A 26,365-nucleotide genomic window follows, 5' to 3' on the forward strand; every position below is an offset into this window, starting at 1 on the left:
ACCCCTCAGAAACCAAAAACAGCTGATCGGAATGACTTTTAATTTGCACCACAGCTAAACAAAAATAAATTAAAACGCAAGTTGATTAAAATAACATCACTACTAGAGGTTGATAAATAATATAATAAATTAATCTGATTTCATGCATTGTCTTCCTGCATCCCGCAAAAGTTCTTGCAACGAACGAAACACGTACCGCGCACCCGTCGAGCAGCGAACCACGCCGCCTAAACGCATCCACGCAGAGAGGGTTTGTTTTGCTTGCCAGGCCTGTGCCGCCAGGCCTTTGCCTTCACCTGCATTTGCACCAGATCCTTCACTCAACCATTCCGTGGTCAGTGTAAATCAGTGTTTGCCGTGCTCAATCTACAATCAAACAAGGTGCTTGGCCGTTGTTTGCCGAAAAGAAAGAAAGAACGGGGGAAAAAAAAAACGGCGACACAGGCGAGCAAACCCTCACAAGCTTCGAAATCTCGGCCCGATGGCTGTCAGTGCCAGTGCCGCTGTCACTGCTGGTGTCGCCAGCGCTGGGGCGTTGGGTGTTTTTTGAAAAGCGAAACGGTAGGTGCTGGCGGCGGACGAAGGTCTCCACGGCCACCGACTCTCGCGGGCCCCGCATACGAAACAGCAGCTGAAGGGCTACAGGTAGTGAGTGCACTGTTTGCCGTGCGCATTCTCCCCTACACCCGTGTTTGTGTGTGTGTGCCGTGTGTGGCTGCCCCCCCCCCCCACCGTGTGTGTGTGTGTGTGTGTGCAAGCGCGGAATAGTTGCCCGTTTTCGCTCGTTTGGTCTCGTTAAGGGCGGCTCTGTTGTGTGTTGTGGCCTCCCGCTTTGTGGCGCGTTGTCTGTTGTTCTCGGGCCAAGAGCGAAAGTTGCAGCGCCCCAAGCGTCTCCGGAGCGATTCGTGAAGACCCCTCCCCCCTCCCTCATCCCCCTCTCCCAGTGTGCGTGTGTGGCCAGGTTTGGCTTTTCTTAACCCGCTCCCCCATCCACCCCATCCCTCGATCGGGAATTGTTATCTCTAATTCCGCAACGAAAAACCCCACCCCAGCCCCGGAAACATGTGTGATTTGTGTTTGGTGGTTCGGTAGAGCGCGCGCGCGTGTGTGTGTGTGCACGCTTCCACTTTCTTCCTCTCAACCTGTTCAATCGCATCCCGCCCGTTAGTGGGGGCTTTCCGCCCATAATTGAAACCTCCCACCACCCCGTGACAAAAGGGTGTGGGGGGGTGGTCGGAACGGATCACAAGTGACCGCGAGCGCCCGCACGCGCGACAGCGTGTGTGTGTGTGTGTGTGTGAGGGAGAGAGTGTGGAGGGAAGAAACAGAGAAGGCGGGCAGAGAGAAGCAAAGCGAGCGGTAATCATTTGTTGCTTCAACACTACAATCAACCACCTACCCCGTGTGGCACCGCAACGCAAAACGACAAGGTCTCCGTCGTTCGCGCTCTCTCTCTCTCCTCTGTCTCTCGCACTGCATTACCGCCGAGGACTTGTCTTGTCCCCTTTACTTCCTTCCCTCCTTGCCGAGGAAGGTGTTTCGATGAAGAGCAAAACATTAGCGCCACACAAACGTCCCGCCGCCATCGACCAACCCAATCAGCCGACGGTTCGAGCAGCAGCAGCAGCAGCAGCTGTAGCAGGAGGACGAGGAGGAGCAGGGGTAGGAGCGGCAGCCCGGTGCGACCGCACGCAGCCGTGGCCACTGGTTGGTGTGGCGCCGCACGGGAGCCACAAGACGGATTTTTTGAGCGTATTATCGATTAAAAGGTAATGATAGCAAAAGCACTAACTACACACACACATACACCCGAACCTCCTCACTCACTTTTCGCAGCTTCCCGTCGAACTTGGTCGTGTGTGAGGAAGGGAGGAGGAGGAGTGAGAAGCGGAAGTGGTACTAATAAAGAGGAAGGTCGGGAGACGCAATGGCATGCGCGCCAATCACACACACACACACACACACACACACACACACACACACACACACACACACACACACACACACACACACACACACACACACACACACACACACACACACAAAAGCACGGGAACACGATCCGTTTCGCCCTTCCATGCTCAATCAACCAGTTTGTTGTTGTGTCGTTGTTGTGCCTCTCAATCATCCCCTGATGTGTCTGTATGTGTGTCGGTGGGGAGGTACCATCGATCAACACAACCGCACTACAAAAAGCCAGCTTCCGTCCCCGTCTAACCCGTCCCCCGGATGCCCGGTTACACTGCAATAGCGTGACAAAACCATACAGACACACACACACACACATACGCAAACACGTACTGCATTGTGTGGTTGCACAGGTGGTTGCAATTAGTATTTCTACACAACAACAACAACACACACACACACAGTGCCACCGATGCGGGTTGCATCACCTGCACACACTGCAGATGCACTTCCTTGTTCCTTGTGCCTGTGTGTGTGTGTGTGTGTGTGTAAAAAGGAGTAAAAGTAGGACCCTAGCGCGTAGTAAGGTAGGCTGATAGGCAAAACAATGCGTGTGATGCTAACCACATGAGCTCTTCCTTTCTAGCAGTGGTGAAAAATGTCATTGTCAATATCATTAAAAAATCTGACTCAAACAAAATCCATGTCAGCGTCACGTACACTCCATTGTGATAATCAGAGGTGATACTCAAACCGATTGGTGTTGATCCAATGCATGCTTTGTGACATTTTTGTGACCAACGCTTGGTCAGTCACTATGTCATGACTTTTTTTTACTGAGATCAGTTCTGCAAAATGTAACTGACATAGACATGACAAATTCCGACTGAAACAAAATTATGTCGGCGTCACGAGCTCTACTGTCATGATCAGAGGTGAGACTCGAACAGTTGGTGCGACCATCAACACGCTTGATGACATTTTGTGCATCCAACTCTTGGTCAGTCGCCCTGGTCGTGACATTATCTGTCGGTGATCATCACGTCATTCATCGAATATACTTGGCGTGTGGTCCCAAGCGTAACCAAGTGAGTGACCAAGAGTTGGATGCTGAACAAATTGCTGAACCAAGCATTGGATTGAAAAACCAACTGTTTGCCCGCGTATAAATGAAATGATTTAAGTCTCACCTCTGATCATCTCAGTTGTGTACGTGAGCTAATTTGAGCTTCGTTTCAGTCATGCGTGTTGGTGACTAAAACATTGGCATTTGGCAGCATTGTTCACAGCCAGAAAAAGTCATGATTATGCTTGCGATGACATTAGGCTCAGCTGGTCAGTCAGAGTATCCAGTTTGACTCAAGCCACTCGCACGTCGCGTTCGGCATGTCATGACACACTTTCATTGAGTATCAGCAATGAGCATCTAGCTACCATGGATATGGTCATTGCTTTCGTTGGTGAACATCTTGTGATGCTCATTAATATTTTGCAGCACTGATTTCTAGTTGTATCGGCTCCTCTACTTCGCTCTCCGCTTGCGGACACATTGTGGAGCATCGGAGATTCGCCGGAGGAGACAAAAGTCACCCGGTTGGACATCACGGCTTCCGGCAAGCGCTCGCAGCTTTGACCTCGAATCGGCGGCCAAGCAAATGCCGTAGCGCTGTCCCACGGGGAGCTTATCTGAACTTGCCCCCCCCCCCTCCGGAATCAACGGGAACCGTTGCCGTAATCGTAGTGCGAAGCGGGCTCGGGGTAGGCGCGATTACACACGCGGAAAAAAGGGAACGAAAGATACAGCACCGCGACAAAGTAAACAGCGTTTACGCGACGCACGGAAGCAAGCAGCAAAACATACAGTGCGCCATGTGATGTGTGGCATTGCTTTTTATTGTTGCTGCTATTTCTTTAACTTTGCTTCTTGGGACCATCCAACCGGGGGTGGTGTGGGTGTGTGTTGGTGTGTTTGTGTTGGGTGGCGCTATTGGGGAGGAAGGGGGAGTCTCTAATTGAGTTTTCGTATCACTCGAAACCCCGGGAAGGCTGTGCCGATACGGAAGCGGGCGGACGGAAAAGGAGGGAAGAATTTATTTTGGAGACATTTTCCGTTCCGCCTGCCGTCGTTGTGCTGTGGCCCACTGATTTTGGGCAATTTGGTGTAGGTATGGTTTCCCGGGGGGTTTTTTTTTTCTTCCTCCCTTTAATGCAGTTAGCTGCAGGCAATCGTACATGTAAGTACATGCTATTTCACACCCTCCACCTACTGTACTGGGTTTTTACACAAAGGGCAACATTTGATTTAAGGTACTTTTAAGCAAGAAGTCTATCAGTAGCGTACAATGATTTGTTTAAATTTTCGAAATCACCAATTCTCTTTTTGTTCGTTGTTTCTTTGCAGCTACATCCAGCACTGAACGAGTCACATTCAAACTCACCCCCTCCCTTGCCCTGCGCTGCTGCTTATCTGTTGCATCATGATAGCGGAATTGGGTCCGGACCAACGCGGGCGAAACACACTGCTCCAGCAGCGACACCAGCAGCGACCAACGTGGACCATATCCTGCGACCCGGTGGCACTGTAGAGGAGCCGTGCCGTGATCCGGAGATAAAGCAGCAAAGACGACACAAAAACGAATTCCCAACATCGGTCGATCAGCCTTGAGCGCCGCTCCATTCAAACATTACCAAAAGGATAAAGCTTCGCCACACCAACGATCAGCCATAATGTCGGATGTAAGTAAAACCGATCGGTAGTACTAGATCGCTGGCCAGCGAAACAGAGAAAAAGGGTAGTGCACGGGATTTGTCTGTGTGTGCGTGTGTGTGTGTGTGTTAGTGCATGTGCGCGGGATCGTCATCCGGGGCGCCACAACAGATATAGATCGCGGCGAGGGTTGAGTGGTTAAGAGCGTGCTAATCATATGCCAATCACCGCCACTATTACCAATCTCCCGTCCTGTCCTTGCACCCTTCCCCCGTAAGTACCACCCCCCTGATATATTACTTCTTATATCTGGGTGTGTGTGTGTGTATGTGTAGAAATGGTACGGGCCCCGATCACGAAAATAGCACCTTTGGGCCTGGTGCTGTGTGCATGCCGGGGTTGAGGAATATCATCCTGCCCGACCCTCCTGCAATCCCCTAGCGCTGCCCGATTCCGGTGCCACTTGTTGGCAGACAAACAGATCAATTTCGCTCATGTCTAACTCTCAAACCGCGTTCTGATCGGATGGCAGTGATCAAGGCGGGGAGAGCAGAAGCTATCATTGTAATGGTATTTATTTATTTCATTATTTTGCCCGTACGGTACAGGAAAACGTGTGACGTTGGATGTCGTTATGTGTCATGCATTTGAAGTCTGACACCAAAAAAAAAAAAAACGATTCTACACTGCGTCCAGCTTCGTTCGAGCCAATCTCAATATTCTATTACAGTGTTTCTCTGTGCAAGATTTACGTCTCCCTAAGACGAATTTCTCTAAACTGAATGTGCGATTGTTTGAAAATTTAAATGACAGTTTTTACATACATATTTCGTTTTGTGCTCAAAGACCGCCGTATTATCATTGGTTACCGCTTAGCTGCGGCGTAGCAAAACGTGGATTGATTTCCCCTAAGATGAAAATCTTCGTAAGCAGTCCCATGAAGCTTAGCTAGACTTCACTGTATCTTAGTGATGGGTAAAGTTGTCAAAAATACGGAGTCGACTTCGATCCGACTCCGATAATTTCGGAACCGATTCTAGGTAGTAGGTAGGGAGGTAGGTCCGCCCAGCATTATCCAGAGTTGTTCGGAGTTGTTCGGAGTCGTTCGGAGTCAGAGTTGTCCAGAGTCGTCCGGAGTCGTCTGGAATCGATCGGAGTCGTCTGGAGTCGTTCGGAGTCGTTCGGATTTCTTCGGAGTCGTTCGGATTTGTCCGGAGTCGTTCGGATTTGTCCGGAGTCGTTCGGAGTCAGAGTCGCTCCGAGTCAGAATCGTCCGGAGTCATTTGGAGTCGGAGTTGTCCTGAGTCATCTATAGTCGTCCGGAGTCGATCAGAGACGTTCGGAGTTGTCTGGAATCGTTCGGAGTTAGAGTCGTGCGGATTTGTCCGGAGTCGTTCGGAGTCAGAGTCGTTCCGAGTCAGAATCGTCCGGAGTCATTTGGAGTCGGAGTTGTCCTGAGTCATCTATAGTCGTCCTGAGTCGATCAGAGACGTTCGGAGTTGTCTGGAATCGTTCGGAGTTAGAGTCGTTCGGATTTGTCCGGAGTCGTTCGGAGTCAGAGTCGCTCCGAGTCAGAATCGTCCGGAGTCATTTGGAGTCGGAGTTGTCCTGAGTGATCTATAGTCGTCCGGAGTCGATCAGAGACGTTCGGAGTTGTCTGGAATCGTTCGGAGTTAGAGTCGTTCGGATTTGTCCGGAGTCGTTCGGAGTCAGAGTCGCTCCGAGTCAGAATCGTCCGGAGTCATTTGGAGTCGGAGTTGTCCTGAGTCATCTATAGTCGTCCGGAGTCGATCAGAGACGTTCGGAGTTGTCTGGAATCGTTCGGAGTTAGAGTCGTTCGGATTTGTCCGGAGTCGTTCCGAGTCAGAGTCGTCCGGAGTCATTCAGAGTCGTAGTCGTCCGGAGACGATCGCAGTTGTCCGGAATCGGTTCGAGTCGGAGTCGTCCGGAGTCGACCTTCGAATCGAAGGCCTACGCAGTGCGCCTCTGGACGACTCTGGATGACTCCCGACGACAGCGGACGACTCCGACTCCGTGCAACTCCGGACGACTCCCATTTTGAACGACTCCGTGCAACACCGAACGACTCCGACTCCGGGCGGAACTAGTGGTTCGGATTTTGCGGAGTCAGAATCGGACTAACAAATGGCGAAGTCTGATCGGAGTCGTGGGAGCGCACATCACTACTGTAATTGTCGATGATTTCTAATGAAATATCAGCAAGCGGAAGTGATAACATGCAAACCTTCGTCTCGATTGGGCAATCTGGCGGATTCTATTTTCTATCATTTTAGGCAATTTCGTTGGACGGTGAAGCTAAAATTGGGCAAGATTATAATTCACTCCGTATCGGTACAGGGATGCAGCGCCAAATTTGAGGGGCGAAGCTAGTATTGTTCAGTATGCGAGAAGTGTGCCGAGTCCGCTGCTTGTCTTGCGCAATCTCTGATAATTATCTGATTGGCTTGAAATCAAACTCGCGCACACGTGCAGCATACTTTTTGCTGCACTCTGGGCAGTTTTTCGAGTGGGTCCTTGATGCAAGCGCGCGTAATATTGTACTAAATCTTGGCTGATGGTGCGTGTTGCGCCATCGCAAAATGTCCAAGCATTTAAATTAAAAGTCAGCCAAAGTCACACAGCAGCCGTCGCGCACAGTCTGTTGCTTGGCGGCATCAAGTGTCTCTGTGGAACATTATATGCAGTACACACAGGCAACTTTTGGGATTGTAACCCTTATTTTGCAGCATAAAAAAAGCTCGACTCACCGTTAAAAAAAGGCACATTACAGCCTCGTAATCGCAAAAACTGCCCATCTCGGACCAAACTCGCCACTTGGACGTACGAGCGCTGCATGTGACACGGTTCGGTGCACAGAAACCGTCCTTTTTTTTTCTCCCTCTGCGTCCGGTGACGTTCGCCAAGAAGCCCCGTTCCTTATCGTGCCCCGTCGTGGTGTACCCCTTGGGGCAAATAGACGGCCCCGGGCAAAGATAAAGCATTTGTGTATCTTTTAGAGTCAATTATGGTTTGCGCGTGCTTGCGGGTTTAGCAGAGCAGGCGGTCGTGGTGGCTGCGGGGGCGGCGGCGGCGGCGGCGCACCTTGTGTCCAGTTATGCGCCGCGCCACGCTCTGTGTGCGAGATAAATTACCAGCCCGGGCGGAAATTTGCACCGAAACGGACGCCGCCGCGGCGCACACACGGCAAATCACGACACGGAACGTCGTTATTTGCCACGCCGCCGCCGCCGGTCGGTGCAGTTTTTGCGCGATGGCCCCCGGGTGCGCACGGGTGCTTGGCAGTAGCCGTTCCGCGCGTCGTTCAGTCGCGGGGTGCATCCAGTGACCGGTGGCCGGCCCTGGTGCTCTCTCTCTCCCTCTCTTTCTCTCTCTTTCTCTCTCGCGTGAGTGTGTGTGTGTGTTTGTGTGTTTTGGAGCTGACGAAGCAAGTTACAATTATTATATTTTGTTTACGAGAGACAAAGAAAATCCCCCCGGGCGCGAGAGAAAACTAAACCAATGGGTGGGGGAGGGAAGAGGAGGGTGCAAGAAGGGTGGCACAGGATGTGTTATATCGAAAAGCCTGATACACGAAGGCGATAGGGAGAAATATAGACCAAACCATCCCCTGTTCTCACCCTACCAACCAACCGCTCCTCCCCCCTTCACCCCGTTATCTCCCCGTGTGTGTGTGCGTGACCGGGTGGCGCTTACCGGGTGGGGGTGGTAGGTCCAGTGTGGAATGTGGCGGTGGTGTGCAGGTGGCAGGTGGACGGGCGCGGAGGCGCGCAGGGCGATAAAATTAAAACAAACCCACGATATCGTTTTCTCGCGCCATCGTGCTCCAGGGAGTCTCCAGGGGACGGACGGACGGACTGTGTGTATTATCGCAAACCAGCCACCAGCCCCACCCCCCCCCCCCCCCCCCTTACACCACCCCCAACAAAGGCGAGTGAGAAAGATGCGCCATCTTGGTGTCTTCAGTGTCACCCCGTCAGGGATGGCGGGGCTGGAATTTTCTCATTGCCGATGGTGATAAGCAAACATTTGATCTGCGCTGTCGTCTGCCCGTCCCGTTCCGACCCCAAGGGGACGGGTTCTGGTCGCTGCGGCGAGTTTGCTCAGCGTTATATTCTTTTGCACGTCACCATGGTGGTGGTGGTGGTGTTGGCTGCTTGTGGGTCATGTGAATATGTTGCACGTAAATAGGCACTAGTGATGGGTAAATTCAACAAAAATCCGGAATCGCTTCCGGATGACTCCGCCAAAATTGGAAGCGATTCCGGAAGGTAGGTGCGAAACTCCGACCTCGGAGCCGTCCGGAGCCGTTCGGAGCCGTCCGGAGCCGCTAGTCGGCAGCCGGAGCCGGTCGGAGCCGTCGGAGCCGTCGGAGCCGTCGGAGCCGTCCGGAGCCGTCGGAGCCGTCCGGAGCCGTCGGAGCCGTCTGGAGCCGTCCGGAGCCGTCCGGAGCCGTCCGGAGCCGTCGGAGCCGTTGGAGCCGTTGGAGCCGTTGGAGCCGTCGGAGCCGTCCGGAGCCAGCCGGAGCCGTCCGGAACCGGCGGAGCCGTCGGAGCCGTTGGAGCCGTTGGAGCCGTCCGGAGCCGTCGGAGCCGTCGGAGTAGTTGTAATAGTCGGAAGCATTCTGAAGCGCATTAATTTCCCGATATTAGTGATAATTTTATTGTAAAAAACAGCTAACGAGTAAAAAAAAATTCTTCTTCATTTATTGATATGAAGTTTTTTTGTGTGTTTTTTTTTTCAAAAATAAAGCCAAAAATAATTGTTTGCTCCGTATATATAAATAGGAAAAAAAATGAATCAAATTAGGAGGTCAAGGAGCAATAGAACTATGACGGGAGGTGGGTTTGATAAAATACGAACGAGGCAGACGAGTGTAATTATGGCAGTTTTGCACGGTTGTTTACATTGACTAACGTGTATGGCTTAGGCCGCACTTGTTTTTTACCGAATAACATGATGGCACATGGACAAGACAATGAATATAACTATCAATCATCCGTCCATCTTTTATGAAAATAAAGATCAATTATAGTTTGATTCATAGTTTTTCCCTATATATACGGAGCAAACAATTGTTTTTGACTTTATTGTTTAAAAAAAATACAAAAAAAACTTCAGAGCAATAAATGAAGAAGACTATTTTTTTACTCGTAAGCTGTTTTTTTAAAATGAAATCATCGCTGATATCGGGAAATTAATGCGCTTCAGAAGACTTCCGACTATTACAACGACTCCGACGGCTCGAACTGGCTCTGTCGGCTTCGACGGCCCCGACGGTCCCAACGTCTCCAACCGGTTCCGTTGGCTCCAACGACTACGACGGCTCCGTCGGATCCAACGACTACGACGGTTCCGACCGGCTCCGGACGGCTCCGTCGGCTCCGTCTGCTCCGGACGGCTCCAACCGGCTCCGTCGGCTCCAACTGCTACGACGGCTCCGACCGGCTCCAGCTGCCGACTAGCGGCTCCGACGGCTCCAACGGCTCCGACGGCTCCGGACGGCTCCGACGGCTCCAACGATTCCGGACAGCTCCAACGGCTCCAACGGCTCCAACGGCCCCGACGGCTCCGGATGGCTCCGACGGCTCCGGACGGCTCCTACGGCTCCGACGGCTCCAGCTGCCGACTAGCGGCTCCGGACGGCTCCGGACGGCTCCGACGGCTCCGGACGGCTCCAACCGGCTCCAACCGGCTCCGTCGGCTCCAACTGCTACGACGGCTCCGACCGGCTCCAGCTGCCGACTAGCGGCTCCGACGGCTCCAACGGCTCCGACGGCTCCGGACGGCTCCGACGGCTCCAACGATTCCGGACAGCTCCAACGGCTCCAACGGCTCCAACGGCCCCGACGGCTCCGGACGGCTCCGACGGCTCCGGACGGCTCCTACGGCTCCGACGGCTCCAGCTGCCGACTAGCGGCTCCGGACGGCTCCGGACGGCTCCGACGGCTCCGGACGGCTCCGGACGGCTCCGACGGCTCCGGACGGCTCCAGACGGCTCCGACGGCTCCGGACGGCTCCTACGGCTCCGACGGCTCCAGCTGCCGACTAGCGGCTCCGGACGGCTCCGGACGGCTCCGACGGCTCCGTACGGCTCCGGACGGCTCCGACGGCTCCGGACGGCTCCGGACGGCTCCGACGGCTCCGGACGGCTCCGACGGCTCCGGGCGGAATCGACGGTTTGAATTTTTCGGAATCGGAGCCGGAGTAGCAATGCTCGGAAGCGATTCCGAGCCGTGGGTGCGATTCCGGCTACCCATCACTAATAGGCACGCCAGAGCAGACAGGCGCAAGGCGACGAAAAACGGGTTGCATTTCGCACCGCCGAACTGCCGAGTAATTCTGAGTGTGTGTGTGTCCATGTGTGTGTGTGTGTGTGTGTGTGTGTGTGTGTGTATGTGTGTTTAGTTCAGGGCAAGCCAGTCGTGATCAGACTGACTGCGCCAAGGGCGTCAGACAGATTAGATGGCACGAGGAGGAACCAGACCGACGACGACGATTAGGTCCGAGTCTGTAAGCGAGGAAACCTTCCAAAAAGGGGCAACTCCAATCTAGCGATGGGAAAAATGAAGTTCTCCTCGGAATCGATTCCGGCTAGCTGCGAAGTTTTCAGGAATCGGTTCCGGATAGTAGGTCCGAAAACAGTTCCGGAATCGGTTCCAGAATCGGAATCGGCTCCAGAATCGGAATCGGCTCCAGAATCGGTATCGGCTCCAGAATCGGAATCGGTTCCGGAATTGGTTCCAGAATTGATTTCGGAATCGGCTCCGGATTCGGAATCAGCTCCGGATTCGGAATCAGCATCGGAATTGGCTCCGGAATCAGTAATCGCTTTCCAATTTCAGCATCGGAATCGGATCCGGAGTCAACTCCGGAATCGGATTCGGCTCCGGAATTGATTCCGGACACGGAATCGGAATCGGGTAGGTGCCGATGCCGAGCTCCCACCACTACTCCAATTTAATTGCGGTTCCAAGCGAAGGGAGTGTATAATCAGCCCTGCAGACACCTACACCTACCTGCGCCTCCACAATGACGTAGCAGAAAAAAAAAAACAACTCTAATCTATTTTTGGCACCTTTTGTTTCTTTCTTTCCTTTTCCATGCTCGCGACCAACCGTGCGTTATCTGCACCAGACGGCCTCCAACTATCGTACGTCGACCTCGTTCACGACCATGCCCCCGGTGCTGACGGAAAGCCAGAAGGGCTCGGTGGAGGACATCCAGATCTCGCTCGCGCCGTACATCCAGTCCTATCTGAGCCAAACCGGGCGGCGCCACTCGTGCTGCAGCGTGATGCTGCCGGTCGCGTTCGAGCGGGCCGCCCCCCGGTCCTGGTGCGATCCGCGCTTCGACTCGCCGGTGCTCGAGGGCCAGTACCAGGCGAGCGTGTTTCCGCAGCTGCGCCTCAAGTTTCGGTAAGCTCGCGCCCCAGCATCCACCCCACGCATCGCCACTCTGCATGGCCCCCCCCTTTCTCTATCTCGCTCTCTCTTGCTTCCAGCTTCGCGCTCTTCTACATCCTTCTCTGCTCGCTCGTGTGGCTGCTCTACTTCCTGTTGGACGGGGGCCCGACCAGCTTCACCCTGCTGACCGTGTCGATCGGGCTGATCTTTCTGTTCGCCCTCGCCGGCCTGTGGGTGACGCGCACCGACCTGTACCGGGCCCACACGCACCTGCTCTCCTCCTGCTGCGCCGTGCTGCTCTGCCTGTTTTCCCTCTGCCTGCTGCTGCTGACGCGCGAAGCGCTCAGCCCGCTCGGCCACTTTTCCATCTGCATCGAGATCGTGATGCTGATCTACACCATCATCCCGCTGCCGCTGTGGCTCTGCTGCACCATCACCATGGCGTACTCGGTCTGCTTCGAGGTGCTCTCGTTTCTGCACCAGACGCACTACGACTACAACTCGCGGCCGGGCGGCCAGCCGACCGTGTCGCCGCTCGCCGCCGGCATCACCACCGCCGCCCGGCTGCTCGCCGAGGAGGTGGCGATCGCCGGGTCCGACCAGCAGCAGCAGCACCACCACCAACACCACCAACACCACCACCAGACGGGCGACTCGTTCGTGTACAAGATCGTGCTGATCCGGGTGCTGATCCAGCTGTGCGTGCACCTGATCGGCATCCAGATACTGATCATGACGGTGGTGCGGATGCGCGGCACGTTCATGAAGGTCGGCCAGAACCTGCTCGTCCGCCGGCAGCTCGAGATGGAGAAGCAGCTGAAGGAGAAGATGATCCACTCGATGATGCCGCCGAAGGTGGCCGATCTGCTGCTGAAGGAGAGCGGCAGCGTGCCGAAGGGCACGAGCTTCGACCAGTATCCGGCGCCGGGCGGGCGCCGCACGACCCCGTCCGACCTCAAGTCGCTGTTCCGCCCGTTCCACATGAACCGGATGGAGAACGTGAGCATACTGTTCGCGGACATCGTCGGCTTTACGCGCATGTCGTCGACCAAGACGGCGGAGCAGCTGGTCGAGATACTGAACGATCTGTTCGAGCGGTTCGACGACCTGTGCCTGGTGAACGGGTGCGAGAAGATATCGACGCTCGGCGACTGCTACTACTGCGTGTCGGGGTGTCCCGAGCCCCGCCCGGACCATGCGATCTGCTGCGTCGAGATGGGGCTCGGCATGATCGAGTCGATACGGGTGTTCGATGCGCAGCGGAACGAGGGCATCAAGATGCGGGTCGGCGTGCATACGGGCACGGTACTGTGCGGGATCGTCGGCACCAAGCGGGTCAAGTTCGACGTGTGGAGCAACGACGTCACGCTTGCTAACCGGTAAGTTTGCCTTTTTTTTGCGACATTCTGAATTGTCCGCCCAAAGCAGCAGTAGCAGCGGTAAGGCAGTGCATTACTAGGGATTCTCTCGACGAACTCAACTCGCAATCCAAAAATTAACAAAAACAACCTTTTTTGATGCATCACTGCCATTGAATAGAACCGTTAAAAGGATTGGAAGCTAATTTTCTCCTTGATTTGTTCCCCAATCGCGCACAGCATGGAGTCGAGTGGGAAACCGGACCAGGTGCACGTGTCGGAGGAAACCTGCGGCTTCCTGGGCGATTCCTACATCATCGAGGAGGGCGAGGAGGTGGACGGTAAGATAGTCGACGTTGGCCAAGCGTCATCATTTCCCATTGCAACAATCTCCTGATGCCGTTCCTTTCGTTTCCCAAACCGCCGCCCGCAGGCCACCGGACGTACTTCGTGCTCGGCAAACGGCTGGACCTGGTCGGCTCGATCACCGAGGGGCTGTCCAGCATCGGGCTGCCGGTCGACCTGAACCTGCTCGGCGCGTCGTCCCCGTCGCCGCTGGACGAGCTGCGCGACTACGCGACCAGCGAGGAGCACCCGGAAAGCTCGTGCCTGTCGCGCAGCGCCACCAACCTGTCCAGCATCCAGCCGGCCGTCCCGCCCGCCTCCCCGGCCGGGCCCGTCTTTTTCTCCTCGCTGCACGCGTCCCCCGTCTCGACGCCGCGGCCCCGCATCGCGTCCCTCACCAAGATGACCAAGTTCCTGCGGTCGGCCGTCAGCAAGGGGGACGGCGGCGGGCGGCTGCTGAACGCGGGCCGCACCCCGCCCGCCCCGCCGCCGGTGGTCGAGAAGCCGAAAATCATCATCAGCACCAAATCGATCTCAAACGGTTTCGATTCCGACGACGACGACGACGACGGCGACGACCGAGGCGGTGGCGGTGGCTGCAACGAAGATGACGAGCTGGTGGGAATGGGTGCAGGTGCGGGTCGTGGCAGGGCGCGATCACCGGCCAGCCCGCGCCAATCGATGACGCAGGAGGCGCCGCCCACGACGCTGGCGATGCTCAACGAGCGAAGAAAGCAAGAGGGAGGTGGTGAGGCGGGCGTGGGGCAGCGCAAGCCACCGGGCAAGGTGCTGAAGGTCGGCGCGCCCGAACCGGACTGCGGCAGAATCTGTGATAGTAGCAAGAGCTGTGACGACGATGTGCCATGTATTGAGCGGATGGGCAGCAGCAGCAGCAATAGCGCCAGCAATAACCAGAACATCACCAACGGGTGCTACCAGCACGTGCCGATCGTGATCGTGACGCCGCGCCCGAGCTGCCACACGCTCGACGTCGCCAATGGCGGTACCCCCGCCCCGCCAGCATCCGGCGCACCGACCGCGAGCGGCAGCTGCAGCGCGGCGCGGTCCCGTGACTGTGGCAAGGGACCAACGGTGGGGGAGAATCCGCACGCCAGCCAAGGCTCCGTGTTTGACGAGATCATCGACGTGCGGTCGTACATTTCGCAGTCGCGCAGCGACATTTCGCCGTTCGCCCGCACCGGCAGCTACCGCTCCCAGGCGGACCGCTCGTCCATCATCCACGAGATCGCGCTGTCGGCGGGTGCGCCCGGGGGCAGCAATAGTGGCACGTTCGGGCGACCCCGCAGCTCCACCATCACCACCACGCACCATCACACGTGCAGCGAGGCGCACCAGCACGTCCGGCACGGTTCGGTCGTGGTGTGCCCGAGCTCCTCGCGACTCCTCGGAGCGGACGGCGCGAGCCTCTCGCCATCGGCGACGTCCCGCAAGGACTCGGGCATCCGGTCGAACAGCCGCCGGTCCAGCATCCAGCACCAGCTCATGCTCATGAGCCAAACGGTGGCGCTGTCGGTGCATCGCGTCTCCGGCTACTTCACCAGCTCCCAGTCCAGCCTGTCCGGTGCGATCGTGACGTCGGCGGCGGGTGTCCCGCGCGCCCACAAACCGAACGGTAGCATGCGCGCCGGAACCATCGCCACTGCTGCCAACAGCGGCGGCGCGGCCGCAGCCGCCGCTCCCGGTTCCCGGTGTTGCATGGGGCTGAAGGAGCCCCATCCGGACCCGCTGGCCGCCTGCCTCCAGCAGCTGCGCAAGCAGTCCGACCTGCAGCTGATCCGCTGCGTGCGCGACAATGCCCGCTCCCAGCGCAGCTACCTGGTGAAGCCGCCGCTCCTGCCCATCTCGCTCCGCTTCAAATCGCGCCCCATGGAGCAGGAGTTCCGGTCGAAGGCGCACCGGTTCGGCAGCGAGGGCGGCGACCTGCTCGAGGGCGGCAGCCCGCCCACGCTCGCCACCCCGAAGTACAACACCTACATCGACATGCTCGTGTCGTTCGTCGTCTACCTGGCGACCTCGACCTCGCTCTTTCTGCTCTCGCCCTCGGTCTATCTCGAGTCGTACAAGGTGTGGGTGTGCATCTTCGTCTTCTTCAGCACGGTGCAGCTGTTCGCGCTGTTCATCTGCACCAAGCAGGTGTGCCGGCGGACGCGCAAACCGACGGTGCGGCGGTCGCGCCCGGTCGCCACCCGCAGCTGCTACGACTGCCTGCTGCAGCTCGCCTCCGCCTGGTACCCGTGGCACATCTGCGGCGGCATCCTGATGTCCCTGCCCGTCATCTCGATCCTGTCCAACTTTGCGATGATGGACGTGACCAAGTTCCGGGTGTTTGAGTTCCACTACGGCTTCCTGATGTACATCTGCATCGTGCACTTCTGCAACTTTACGCAGCTGAACTGGTGGATGCGCAACGCGATGGCGTGCATCACGTCCGCCGCCTTTGTCGGCATTGCCGTCGGCCATATGGTGGAGCTGCAGGCACTGGAGGTGGCCACGGCGGCGGCGGCGACACTCGGTGCGAACGGGACGGCACTGCTCGCTGCGGGCGGCGGCGGCGGCGACGGCGCCGGCGGCAATGAAATGCTGCATCGCGCACAGTTCGATTGGTTCAACAACTACCGGGTGGAGATTTACGTCGATCTGCTGCTGCTGCTCGTGCTCGTCTGGTTTCTCAACCGGGAGTTCGAGATCGGCTACCGGCTCAGCTTTCACGGCAGCGCGGTGGCCAACCAGGACAAGATCCGGGTGCAGAACATGAAGAACCAGGCGGACATGCTGCTGCACAACATCATCCCGAAGCACGTGGCGGAGCAGCTGAAGAACACGGCCAAGTACTCGGAGAACCACCACAACATCGGCATCATCTTCGCGAGCATCGTCAACTTCAACGAGATGTACGACGAATCGTACCTCGGCGGCAAGGAGTATCTGCGCGTGCTGAACGAGCTGATCGGCGACTTCGACGAGCTGCTGGCCCGGCCCGAGTTCCGCTGCGTGGAGAAGATCAAAACGATCGGCAGCACGTTCATGGCGGCGTCCGGGCTCGACCCGAGCAGCCGGGGGGAAACGTACGAGCATCTGTACACGCTGCTCGACTTTGCGCTGGCCATGCAGCAGGTGGTGGAATCGTTCAACCGCGATCTGCTCGAGTTTAACCTGATCATGCGCGTCGGCTACAACTTTGGCGACGTGACGGCGGGCGTGATCGGCACGAGCAAGCTGTACTACGACATCTGGGGCGACGCGGTCAACGTGGCGAGCCGGATGGACTCGACGGGCGTGGCGGGCCGGGTGCAGGTCGGTGCCGACTGCATACCGGTGCTCGGCGAGCGGTACGACTTTCAGCCGCGGGGGAAGGTGTACGTGAAGGGCAAGGACCATATGGAAGTGTACCTGCTGGTTGGCAAGAAACCGGACCTACTGGGACCACCAGAACTAGATATAGATCCCGTCTGAGCACAATGGCGCGATTGCTTTTTTATTAGTCATTTACATACTATTTGCGCGGGGAGAGTGCTGGCGAATGGCAAGGGCAAGCGATGCGTCTGGTACATCGAAACGGTATTGTTTTCTTTTAATTGCGCGAGCGCAAACCGCCGCGGAAAGCAAACAGAGATAGCTAAGTAGGCAACGGATAATAGCTAAAACGAAATTGAAGGTACAACCGCATCAACGCAAACGGGTGCGCAAATGCAAACTCCTCTAGGCTAGGTCGAGAAAGCGATGTCCAGTGGGCGAACGGTGTAGGTAAGCAACCGCTGATCATTAATCTCTACGGTCTCGAAAGGACAGTGGCAAACGAAAGACGGACAACAGTGCAGGACGAGTACTGCACTGCACTAATGTAAACGGATGCACAAGCTACAAGACAAGCGCGAAGGGTGTACACGCGCGCGATACGGATGACGCGACGAGTTTGACAAGGGCTTAACGAGTTCGCTGCAGCGTACAGAACGAGCCGCACGGCAATATAATAGAGGCTGTGGCGTAGACAGTTTGTCCATAACGATGGCTCCTCATCCAATGAAGCCTCAACAAGAAGCTCCACGAAATGGTTTCTCAATGCAGCTGACCAATCATCTACGCCGACTATCCTCCATCCTTTATAAAACATACACAGTGGTACGTCACGAGGACATTGCGTTTAACCCTGCCTACCACACCACACCTGCATTCCTTCTTGTTGTGTGTGTGTGTGTCTATCTGTCTGTGTCGCTTCCTGGGTGTGCCTGCAAACGAACAAAAGGAATTAGTAGTGCAGCGCTTGCATATATTGCTTGTGTCACTGTCGCGATCTTTGTCGTGCTGTCAGCTGACAGTTACACTATCTGTGTTAGTTCCACTATCTGTCGCTAAAGTAGAAACGCTTCGATACCACTAGATTCAGAGGGTATCTGTTTGTTTTGATTTCGATATTTGCCACGGATTTGCTATTAATGAAGGTAGACAGAGCGTGCAGGGCAGGTAGCACAGCGAACATCTCTTGACAGATGATAGAAGCGTCTGGGGATAGTAAAAAAAAACGCGCCAAACAACAACAACAACAGGAACAGATAACTGGTAACACTAAAACAACAACCCAAGGATACTACGTACGTGCCTTCTCTCTTTGGACTAATTATACTTTAACTTACTTCCTTGCGCTGTGTTGGGGGGGGGGGCGTGTGTTTGCTGCGTACGCGCACGAACCCAACTTTTTTCTAGTCCCTTTGCGGAAAAAAAGGGGAGATGATTGTGCATTAGGAAGGATTTCAGATGGAAAAAGGCTCCATAGGGAGAAGAACAAATCAAAGGAAAACGGAAGAAAAAAACAAACAAAAGTGCGAATCTTGCTCTGTAACACAGGTTAAATTTAAACGTTTTTTTTTTTGTTGTTTGCAATATTTAGTTTAAGAATCGATTTCTCGATATTATAGCGTCGCTGGAAGCGCGAGCGATAGGAAAAGAAAATGGTGAGGGAGGAGAAGGAGGGGGGGGGGGGGAACCGGCGGCAAAAAGAGCAAGGGTAAAGATCAACCCTGCGCCTTTCGCCGCGAGGTCCCGGACGTGCCAACCGTGCTGTACATAGTTTCGTTGCGTTTAATCGTTTTTGCTTAATAATTTATGAGATCCCCAGGCCGGGATTATTTTAAACTGGCGGGCGGAAAATGGATATTAGTCGAGTTGAGCGTATGTGTGTGTGTGTGTGTGCGCACCACCACTGTTGAACCGTGTTTTACTCGTGTCGCCTGTAAAGATTTCAATCTATTCTATTCTTGCCAAAACGAACGATGATGGTGTGGTAGTAGCTGGTTAAGGCTTCGTACGTGCGTTTTTTTTTGTGTTTTAATTATTAAATGCCATTGCTGTTACGTATATACGCTACAACTACATAGATATACACCACATTAAACGTATAAAATATTTATCTACTATATTTTTTATATTTTTAAACAAAAAGAAAAGGACCTGTCACGACACACAAGTGGCACTGTGATCGAAAGCGGTAGGGAACGAGGGATTTTCGTTCGTTGCGTTTCTTGTTTCTTCGTTTCGTCTCTCCTGTATTTACGGCACGCGGAACAGAAGCAAGAAAGAGAGAGAGAGAGAGAGAAACGTTATTACGATTATTAGGACGATTTACATTTGAATATAATATATATATATACATATATACATACATATGGTGCACACGATATTTATCATTCCCGTTCACGCGTTACGTGTCCCCTACCACACAAAACACATTAGCGAGGAAGCGTGCTCTTTGCACATTGCGCGACCAGAAGAGGGAAGGAATGCATATCAAAGAGAGAGAGAGAGATAGAGAGAGAAAGTTTGAGAGCGAGAGAGAGAGAAAGATAAAGAAATCATTGGTGTCTAGAAGATGGCAAGGCAAAATGTTGCGTTTTTATTTTGTTAAATATTAATCGAGCGTTTAATAACACTAGCAAGAAGACGCTTATAGTCAGTGAAAATGTGATTGGAACTGTGTGTGTGTGTGTTTGTGTTTGTGTTTGTGTGGTTACCTTTGCATTAACATCACAATCTTTATACGAACCTTGGGAGGTGAGAGGGCCGAGGGCGTGACAAAACAGCGCCCCGTGGGATACCTTTTTAAGCAGTACTCTTTAGTAGCAATGACGATAACATCACAACTGTATTGCGTATATGTGTTTGTGTCAGTGTACACGTACGCCTAAGTGTAGTGTCGGTAGTGGCATCCAATGCCGCCATGTTGGCGCTTTACCATTGCCGAGCAGTTCAAGCGCAGGATTTTTACATCGCGCAGGGGAGTGGTGGCCTGAGGAAGAGCGGTGCCCGGGTGGTTGTTTAATTGTAATAGTAGTAATTGTTGTGGTCGTAACACAATCGCAATGCTATTCGCAACTGTGCGCTGTGTCAGAACAAAAAAGCAATAGGACCAACCCCTCCCCCCTTCCCCAAGCCCTGGTTCCTCAAAAAATCCATGGTACTCCCTGGTAAGCAGGATGGGGAAAAAGTATTTAAAAATAAGAGGAAGAATTATTGCAGAAATACTCACCAATCAAACTAAACAGATTAGCACGCGATCCTGCGCGGATTCCTATGCGTTTCGAGCAGTTTTCGAGCAGTTTGGAAGTACACGGATACATCACATACAATCAGCATTCGTGTCTAAACAAAAAGAAATCATATTTAACTAATCAATCGACCAGAAGTTTAACTAACCAACGGACGAAGGCTCCATTGCCCGACGAATGGCCGAGGGTCGGGCAAACTAAAGCGTCGTTTTTAAAATGTGCCACCGGCGCGCTCTTTAAACCGTTCATCCGGCACCGGTTTGACTTTTACAGAATATCAGATTTCAGCAGCAGTAGCGCTGCAGTTAGCAGACACGGGATGGAGTTGGACGGTACAGTAAGATACATACATTGGACTCAAAATATTGTTATCTCTTTACAAGCAAAAGGGTACAAACAAACCCACATACGCAGACACACATAAACGCACGCCGATTAGGAGCAGTTACTGCAGAAAAATATTAAATGTGATCGAGTATTAACGGAAACAGGCCGTCACAGCTGTAGCTGGTGTTGGTTTCAGTTTGTTTGTGTGTGTATGTGTGTCTGTGTGTGTTTGTGTGCAGAAGCTGGGTTAAAAGCGATAGAATGAGAACGAGGGAGCGACAGACAGGTTACAAAAGGGTCCTATTTAAAACAAAACACTACTAAAGCATCGCTAAAGTAACTCGTAAGCTAACGTGGTAACAGAAAATACAAAGTCAAAAACTGCAGAAACTAAATATATCCACAACGACTAACCTGGTGGTGGATTATTGTGTTTTTTTTCTTCTTTCGTTCTGAAACATCCCTGATTCCAGTGTAGGAATTAAAAGATGTACAGTTACGTACTCTTTCCACTCATTCCATTGCATCATCTGAGCACGGCTATGCAGATCAGCCTCCTCCCGACTTTTCCGACTCGTCATAAGATACCATCGTTGCTGTAGACGACACCATTAGACGCTTCTGACTCTTCAAAGGATGACATCCATCGCATGAAGACGACTTCAGCCAATTCTTTTCACATGGACACCGAGCTTATACGAAGTGACTGAGTTTAATTACCTCCGAAGTAGAGTTCATCGCAGCAGCTCTTGTTTGTTTTTTAAATAAACAATATTGTCACGATCTGATGACCAAGGGATATCCGTTATGGCGTTCTCTGCGACATCAAGCTAGCTGACGCTTCTTTATTCAGGATCGAAAGGCAAAATCCTCGTTTGTTCACTGAATATGTTTTTGATTCTCAGAGAGAGAGAGACAAGAAACACAGCAAAACCATGTTACATAATCCAATCAAGAAACTGAATCCCAGCTGGAATGTATGGTATTTGAGAGACCCAAAATGTTGAACATCTTCCACAAGATTCCGTTGAATATATTAGATTCTTTTTGAAGTTATAAGAAGTTGTTTGCAAGATCTCGACTCCCCGAGATGTCTGTATCATTCAGAATAGGTTGCTATGCTCTTCGTATTGAGGTTTATTTTTTGTCACATGCATATAAGTCACAAGTGGCTCCAAATTAAAGGTCATCCCTTGTACTTGTCCAGCCGGAGTTTAAACTGGATAACAGTTTAGTACTATTGAGTACTATTGACGATGTGTGTAAGAATTTGCCACCAGTTGGATAGTGTCATCGTACATAAAATCACTAAAACCATTTCCATTTATTAATGCATACAGTGGTACAATCAGTGACGTCATCATACGTTCAATTTATTATGCTGTCAAAGTTTATTAAAGCATCCTTTCGACTCTTTTAGGCGCCCTTAGCGCAAACAAATCCGCTCATCCTACAGACTAGTGAATAATAGGTGCTTTCTCTCTCTCTCTCTCTCTTTCTCTCTCTTTCTCTCTCTCTCTCTCTCTCTCTCTCTCTCTCTGGCTCTCTGGGGAAATTTCCGCGACTGTCCATGTCGAACGTTGTTCTACTGTGGCTTCTAGCGTGATGGTTCAGTGTGGTTCGTTTGGGTGTCTGTCTGTGTGGTGCCAAACGTGAATAGTACCTAGCAAAAGTAGTATACCAAACTCTCTGATGCACACCCAATGTTGAAGCGACTTCCTTTTTTGCACTCTCGCAGAATGTGTCCTCCTACGCAGCTCGCTCAACCGGCTGCACTCCCTTTGTAATGGATAGTCTGGTGCCGTGACCAGGATTACGTACATGTGGGCTATGTGTGGCTAATGCTTGGTGATTTGCTGTGACATCCAATGTGTGTCTGTTAGGTGAAGAAATGTGTCAGTTAGAAGGCCTTCTTGGCCGGTTCGGGGAACGCCTCGCGGGCCGGTATGAAGCTCAGCATCATGATGTGCCGGGCGTACGCCTTGGTCGTGCGGAACAGTGCGTCCGTACCGTGGAGCCGATCCAGCACGCCCAGCACACCGAAACACTGGTTAAACCTGGACAAAAATAAACGTCCCCAATCAATCAAAGAGCTCGCCATGTCCCCCAATCACCCCCGCAATCTTACTTGAGATGGTGAAAGTCGTGCGCTTCCGGGCTGGGAAAGAACGGCAGATGGTAGCCGGAGTGAGCGTTCAGCGTGGACAGTATCACGAGCGTAAACCACAGCCAGGCGACCGCCACGTGGCTGCCGAGCATGAAGATCCCCAAAAACGGTGGCACCAGATTGCTGAACACGTGCTCGACCGGATGGCAGTAGATGGCGGTGATCGCGATCGGGGCCGTCCACTCGTGGTGCTGCTTGTGGATGTACCGGTAGATGCGCCGGCTGTGCAGCAGCCGGTGCGCGTAGTAAAACCCAATCTCCTCGATGAAGATGCAGAACGACAGCTCCGCCAGCACCCAGTGAAAGGTGGGCAGCTCGCGCAGATCGTTCAGGCCGCGGAACCGCATCGCCTGGTACATGCAGTACGCCATCGGCACCCCGACGACCGTCTGGTTCAGCAGCACCGTCGCGATCACCTTCGCGAGCCGGCGCCGATCGACCGGCTCGTTCGTGCCCGGCTGCATCTTGTACCGGCGGATGATGGCGGGCCGGCAGGTCACGTCGAACAGGGTGTAGATGCCACCAAACACCCAGTATACCGCCATCGTGAAGATGGTCGTACTGGCCACCCAGAGGTGGGCCGGATCTTCGCCGGTGAAGTCGATGAATCGGTCCCACTGCGACTGCCAGAAGTCACCGGATGCGCCCCAGAACCGCTGCAGATGCCTGCAAACAGATGCACACAGTGTAAGGGAGGCACTCGCACTGCGCCACCACCACTCACCAGGTCAGAGTGTTGCGGAAAGCGGCGAACCCGACGAGAAAAAAGCTCACGATCACGAGAAAGCTGTACAGGGAGGAGAGGAGGCGCGGGTTTTGCGGCTCAAGCGTGGTCGCCGGACCGGCCGGGTCCTGGCCGGGTGTGCTCCTTCCCTCTTGCACGCTCGGCGCGCTCTCGGCACCGTCCGGTGGGGCGACATGAGGTTGCAGTGCGTCAGCAGGCGACGAACCACAGTCGTCGGCCGGCAATGGGCTACTGGAACTGCTCTCCATCTGGGAGAGTTGGAAGGAAGAGAAACGGTTAGAAAGAAGTTGCACGTGGCACTCAGGTTGTTTGTATACACCGCGTGTCACACACACACACACACACACACACACACACATGCACTGTCTCGCGCATTAAAAGGGCTTGGAAGAAAGGATGCCAAAAAATCGATTCATTGATTTTTCATCCAGACCTCCCCCCCCCCCTTTGGGTGGACAGGTGTCTGTGGGGTTAGGTGACCCCGTTCTACCCCAATTCCCGTGTTTTTGTCCTGCCCTGATGCGGGGTCCATTTTAATGACGCATTTATTTTTAATACGCACCAAGCAGCAGCCACAACAAGCGCGGCCGTGTCGGTTTGGTTGCGATTACATAAATCAATTATGCCCCGAAGGTCAAGGGTAGTGCGTGGTTTGTACAACACAAAAACATCCCCCTCTTTCCACGTCAAGAACCGCCCGTTGCTCCCACTAATTAGTAAGACGAGGGGCTCGGGATGATATCAACACGCGCGCTTTCTCCCGCTCTCCGTTCTTTGGGCTCGTTTTGGACGGCAAATGCGCGTCGCTTTCAGTTATGCAACGGCAATGCTTTGGAGTGTCTGTTATGGTTGTTCTTGAACAGGGCTTGAACTCCAGGACCAGGCGCACACACACACACGCACCCGTTTAATTCGTTTTGAATTGGACACTTGCAAAACACCAGCTGGTAGTTCTGGTCGAAGACTTTAGGTTCCTTTAGGACCCCGGCCAGACAACTTGAGATGTTCCCAACAAACGACGTGTTGATGGTAGCGCTGCACTTTCTTTCTTGCTGAAGTTTGGGACCAAAATCTGCGTGTGGGTGGGGAAAGAAATAGTTACCTTTCAGTACAATGTTGCCAATGTTGCTGCACAGCTGATGTGTGAGTACACCAGACACCAGATGCGAACTAATGTCGCGCTAGCGACGGGCTGTAAGGATATTCGACGCAATTTGCCCGTAGCACATCGCACCCGACAGCGAGAAAGAGCGAGAGACACATACACACACACACATACATATCTACAGATGCATATGTTTGTGCTTTCCAGCTCTCTGTTGCGATTGACCGTTTTGCCGTTTGGTGGTTGTGTGGTGTGCCGGAACATTGGACAAACAAAGCGCGCGCCCCAAACCCGACCGTCCGAACCGCGCCACGACACAAACGAAGCTTTTCCGACGACAGAGAGAGAGAGAGAGTGAGAGTCTGTTTGTGTCTGAGAGAGAGAGAGAGACATTGGTTGGGAAATTTGAGAGATGTTTTGCCGAGAGCGAGCTACAGAGGAAAAAGCGTGCAAAGGCTGGTGAGCATTTGTGGTTTCGGGACTTCAAAACAAATGTCGCGCTTGAATGTGTAAACAAAGCCTACGGTACATCTGGGAATATCTCTTCTTCTAGATAAATTTGGCACATCCCCCCCCTTTACATGATGATCATGCATAGAACCTAAAAATCAACTGCTGACAAACCCTGCATCCTTTCACAATCTCTGTTGGTTCTCTGGCTATGGTTCTCCCTTTACTTTTGCCGACAATTTTCCCTCCCTCAGGGAAGAGCAACCGTTTGGAGCTGAGGAGTTCAAGATGTCCAGGATCTTATCATGATTTCGATTTTTTTTTGATTATTTGAATTGTCTAGACTTGATTACTTGATTAGGATGATTAAGATGACGAGGGATTGTTTGTAATAATCCTCTCTTCTAATTAATAACTATTTCTGAGTCTACATTCATGCTAACATAGCATCTGTAGTTCGTATTACTAGTTGAAGTTTACTAAAACAATCGTAAAGTTTACTACTCTACTAAAGAACCTCTTCTGACAGATTTGCGAAACAAAGATCAAGTTGATAATAGTGTCCCTAACAACAAGTTTCACTCTACATACGTACATGCATCGGTGAGTGGACTGTGTAGATGTTCAAACTTCATCTCAGGAAAGCCTTCATCTTCTATTTCGTTTGACATCCTACACCTATACAGGCTTTCGAAACTTTATTCATTACCACGCACAGCCGGATAGTCAATCCTGGCTACCGGGGGACTGTGCCACGGAATCCTCAGGAAAGCCATAAGCTGCAATTAACAACAGGGACATCGATGTATTCGCAAGGCTGTTGTATCATGTATGCTGCATGTCTATTCTGCCAATATCTTTCTCCAGACAAAACGCATATAACTCTAGCTATTGATATGAGTAAGTGGCAGTCTAGTTCCTGTAATTGATTCAGTTCGTGACCTTGGTTCATTTGTTGGGATTTGTTATAAGTAGGGATAGGGATATCAGAAACCCTTTCAGCATACAGACTCCTGTTCTGTGCTATCGTCTGTCACATTTTTGAGTTTGCGTTCATTGGATGGTCTTCTGAGCAACCTCAATAGGATAGAAGGATGGAGGAGATATGATTTTGCGTTTCCATCGATGATCCATATCCGTACAACTTTCAGCTCCTTGCAGAGTACTTTAGCACAGATCATGGTAGACCATGCTTCTTTGTTTCTCACAACTCAATGTCCAGCGAACGGCTCGCATGCCTCCTCCCACCGACAACCAACACCAACGCCG

The 26,365-nt window shown here is 53.1% G+C and overlaps 2 protein-coding genes across 5 annotated transcripts; one reads left to right on the forward strand and one right to left on the reverse strand.

Annotated features, from left to right (window-relative positions):
• The first annotated feature begins 207 nt into the window (after positions 1-207).
• On the forward strand, positions 208-21,042 carry LOC120960963 (adenylate cyclase type 9). 4 transcript variants are annotated; one of them, XM_040384472.2, is made up of 6 exons: positions 208-1,769; positions 4,310-4,644; positions 11,771-12,051; positions 12,138-13,418; positions 13,638-13,738; positions 13,831-21,042. In XM_040384472.2, the coding sequence occupies exons 2-6, from the start codon at positions 4,636-4,638 to the stop codon at positions 17,214-17,216; spliced, it is 5,058 nt and encodes a 1,685-aa protein (XP_040240406.2). In that variant the 5' UTR covers positions 208-1,769; positions 4,310-4,635; the 3' UTR covers positions 17,217-21,042. The 4 variants fall into 4 exon arrangements, with proteins under 4 accessions (XP_040240406.2, XP_040240405.2, XP_040240407.2 ...); XM_040384471.2 differs by having other exon boundaries at positions 208-561; XM_040384473.2 differs by lacking the exons at positions 208-1,769; positions 4,310-4,644 and adding an exon at positions 7,746-8,019.
• Positions 18,466-24,941, reverse strand: LOC120960964 (fatty acid hydroxylase domain-containing protein 2). The gene is made up of 4 exons (XM_040384474.2): positions 24,644-24,941; positions 23,521-23,789; positions 22,758-23,462; positions 18,466-22,686 (listed from the first exon to the last, which is right to left on the reverse strand). The coding sequence occupies exons 2-4, from the start codon at positions 23,787-23,789 to the stop codon at positions 22,530-22,532; spliced, it is 1,131 nt and encodes a 376-aa protein (XP_040240408.1). The 5' UTR covers positions 24,644-24,941; the 3' UTR covers positions 18,466-22,529.
• Between the last annotated feature and the right edge of the window lie 1,424 nt (positions 24,942-26,365).

The sequence above is a fragment of the Anopheles coluzzii genome, chromosome X, assembly GCF_943734685.1.
Source record: "Anopheles coluzzii chromosome X, AcolN3, whole genome shotgun sequence".
NCBI classification, from domain to species: Eukaryota; Metazoa; Arthropoda; class Insecta; order Diptera; family Culicidae; genus Anopheles; species Anopheles coluzzii.

Coding starts and splice junctions, on each gene's coding strand:
- LOC120960963 (XM_040384472.2), top strand. Junction 13,419..13,637: donor GACGTCACGCTTGCTAACCG/GTAAGTTTGCCT, acceptor AATCGCGCACAG/CATGGAGTCGAGTGGGAAAC. Junction 13,739..13,830: donor GGAGGGCGAGGAGGTGGACG/GTAAGATAGTCG, acceptor CGCCGCCCGCAG/GCCACCGGACGTACTTCGTG.
- LOC120960964 (XM_040384474.2), bottom strand. CDS start 23,789: ATGGAGAGCAGTTCCAGTAGCCCATTGCCGGCCGACGACTGTGGTTCG. Junction 23,463..23,520: donor TTCCGCAACACTCTGACCTG/GTGAGTGGTGGT, acceptor ATCTGTTTGCAG/GCATCTGCAGCGGTTCTGGG. Junction 22,687..22,757: donor CACGACTTTCACCATCTCAA/GTAAGATTGCGG, acceptor ATTTTTGTCCAG/GTTTAACCAGTGTTTCGGTG.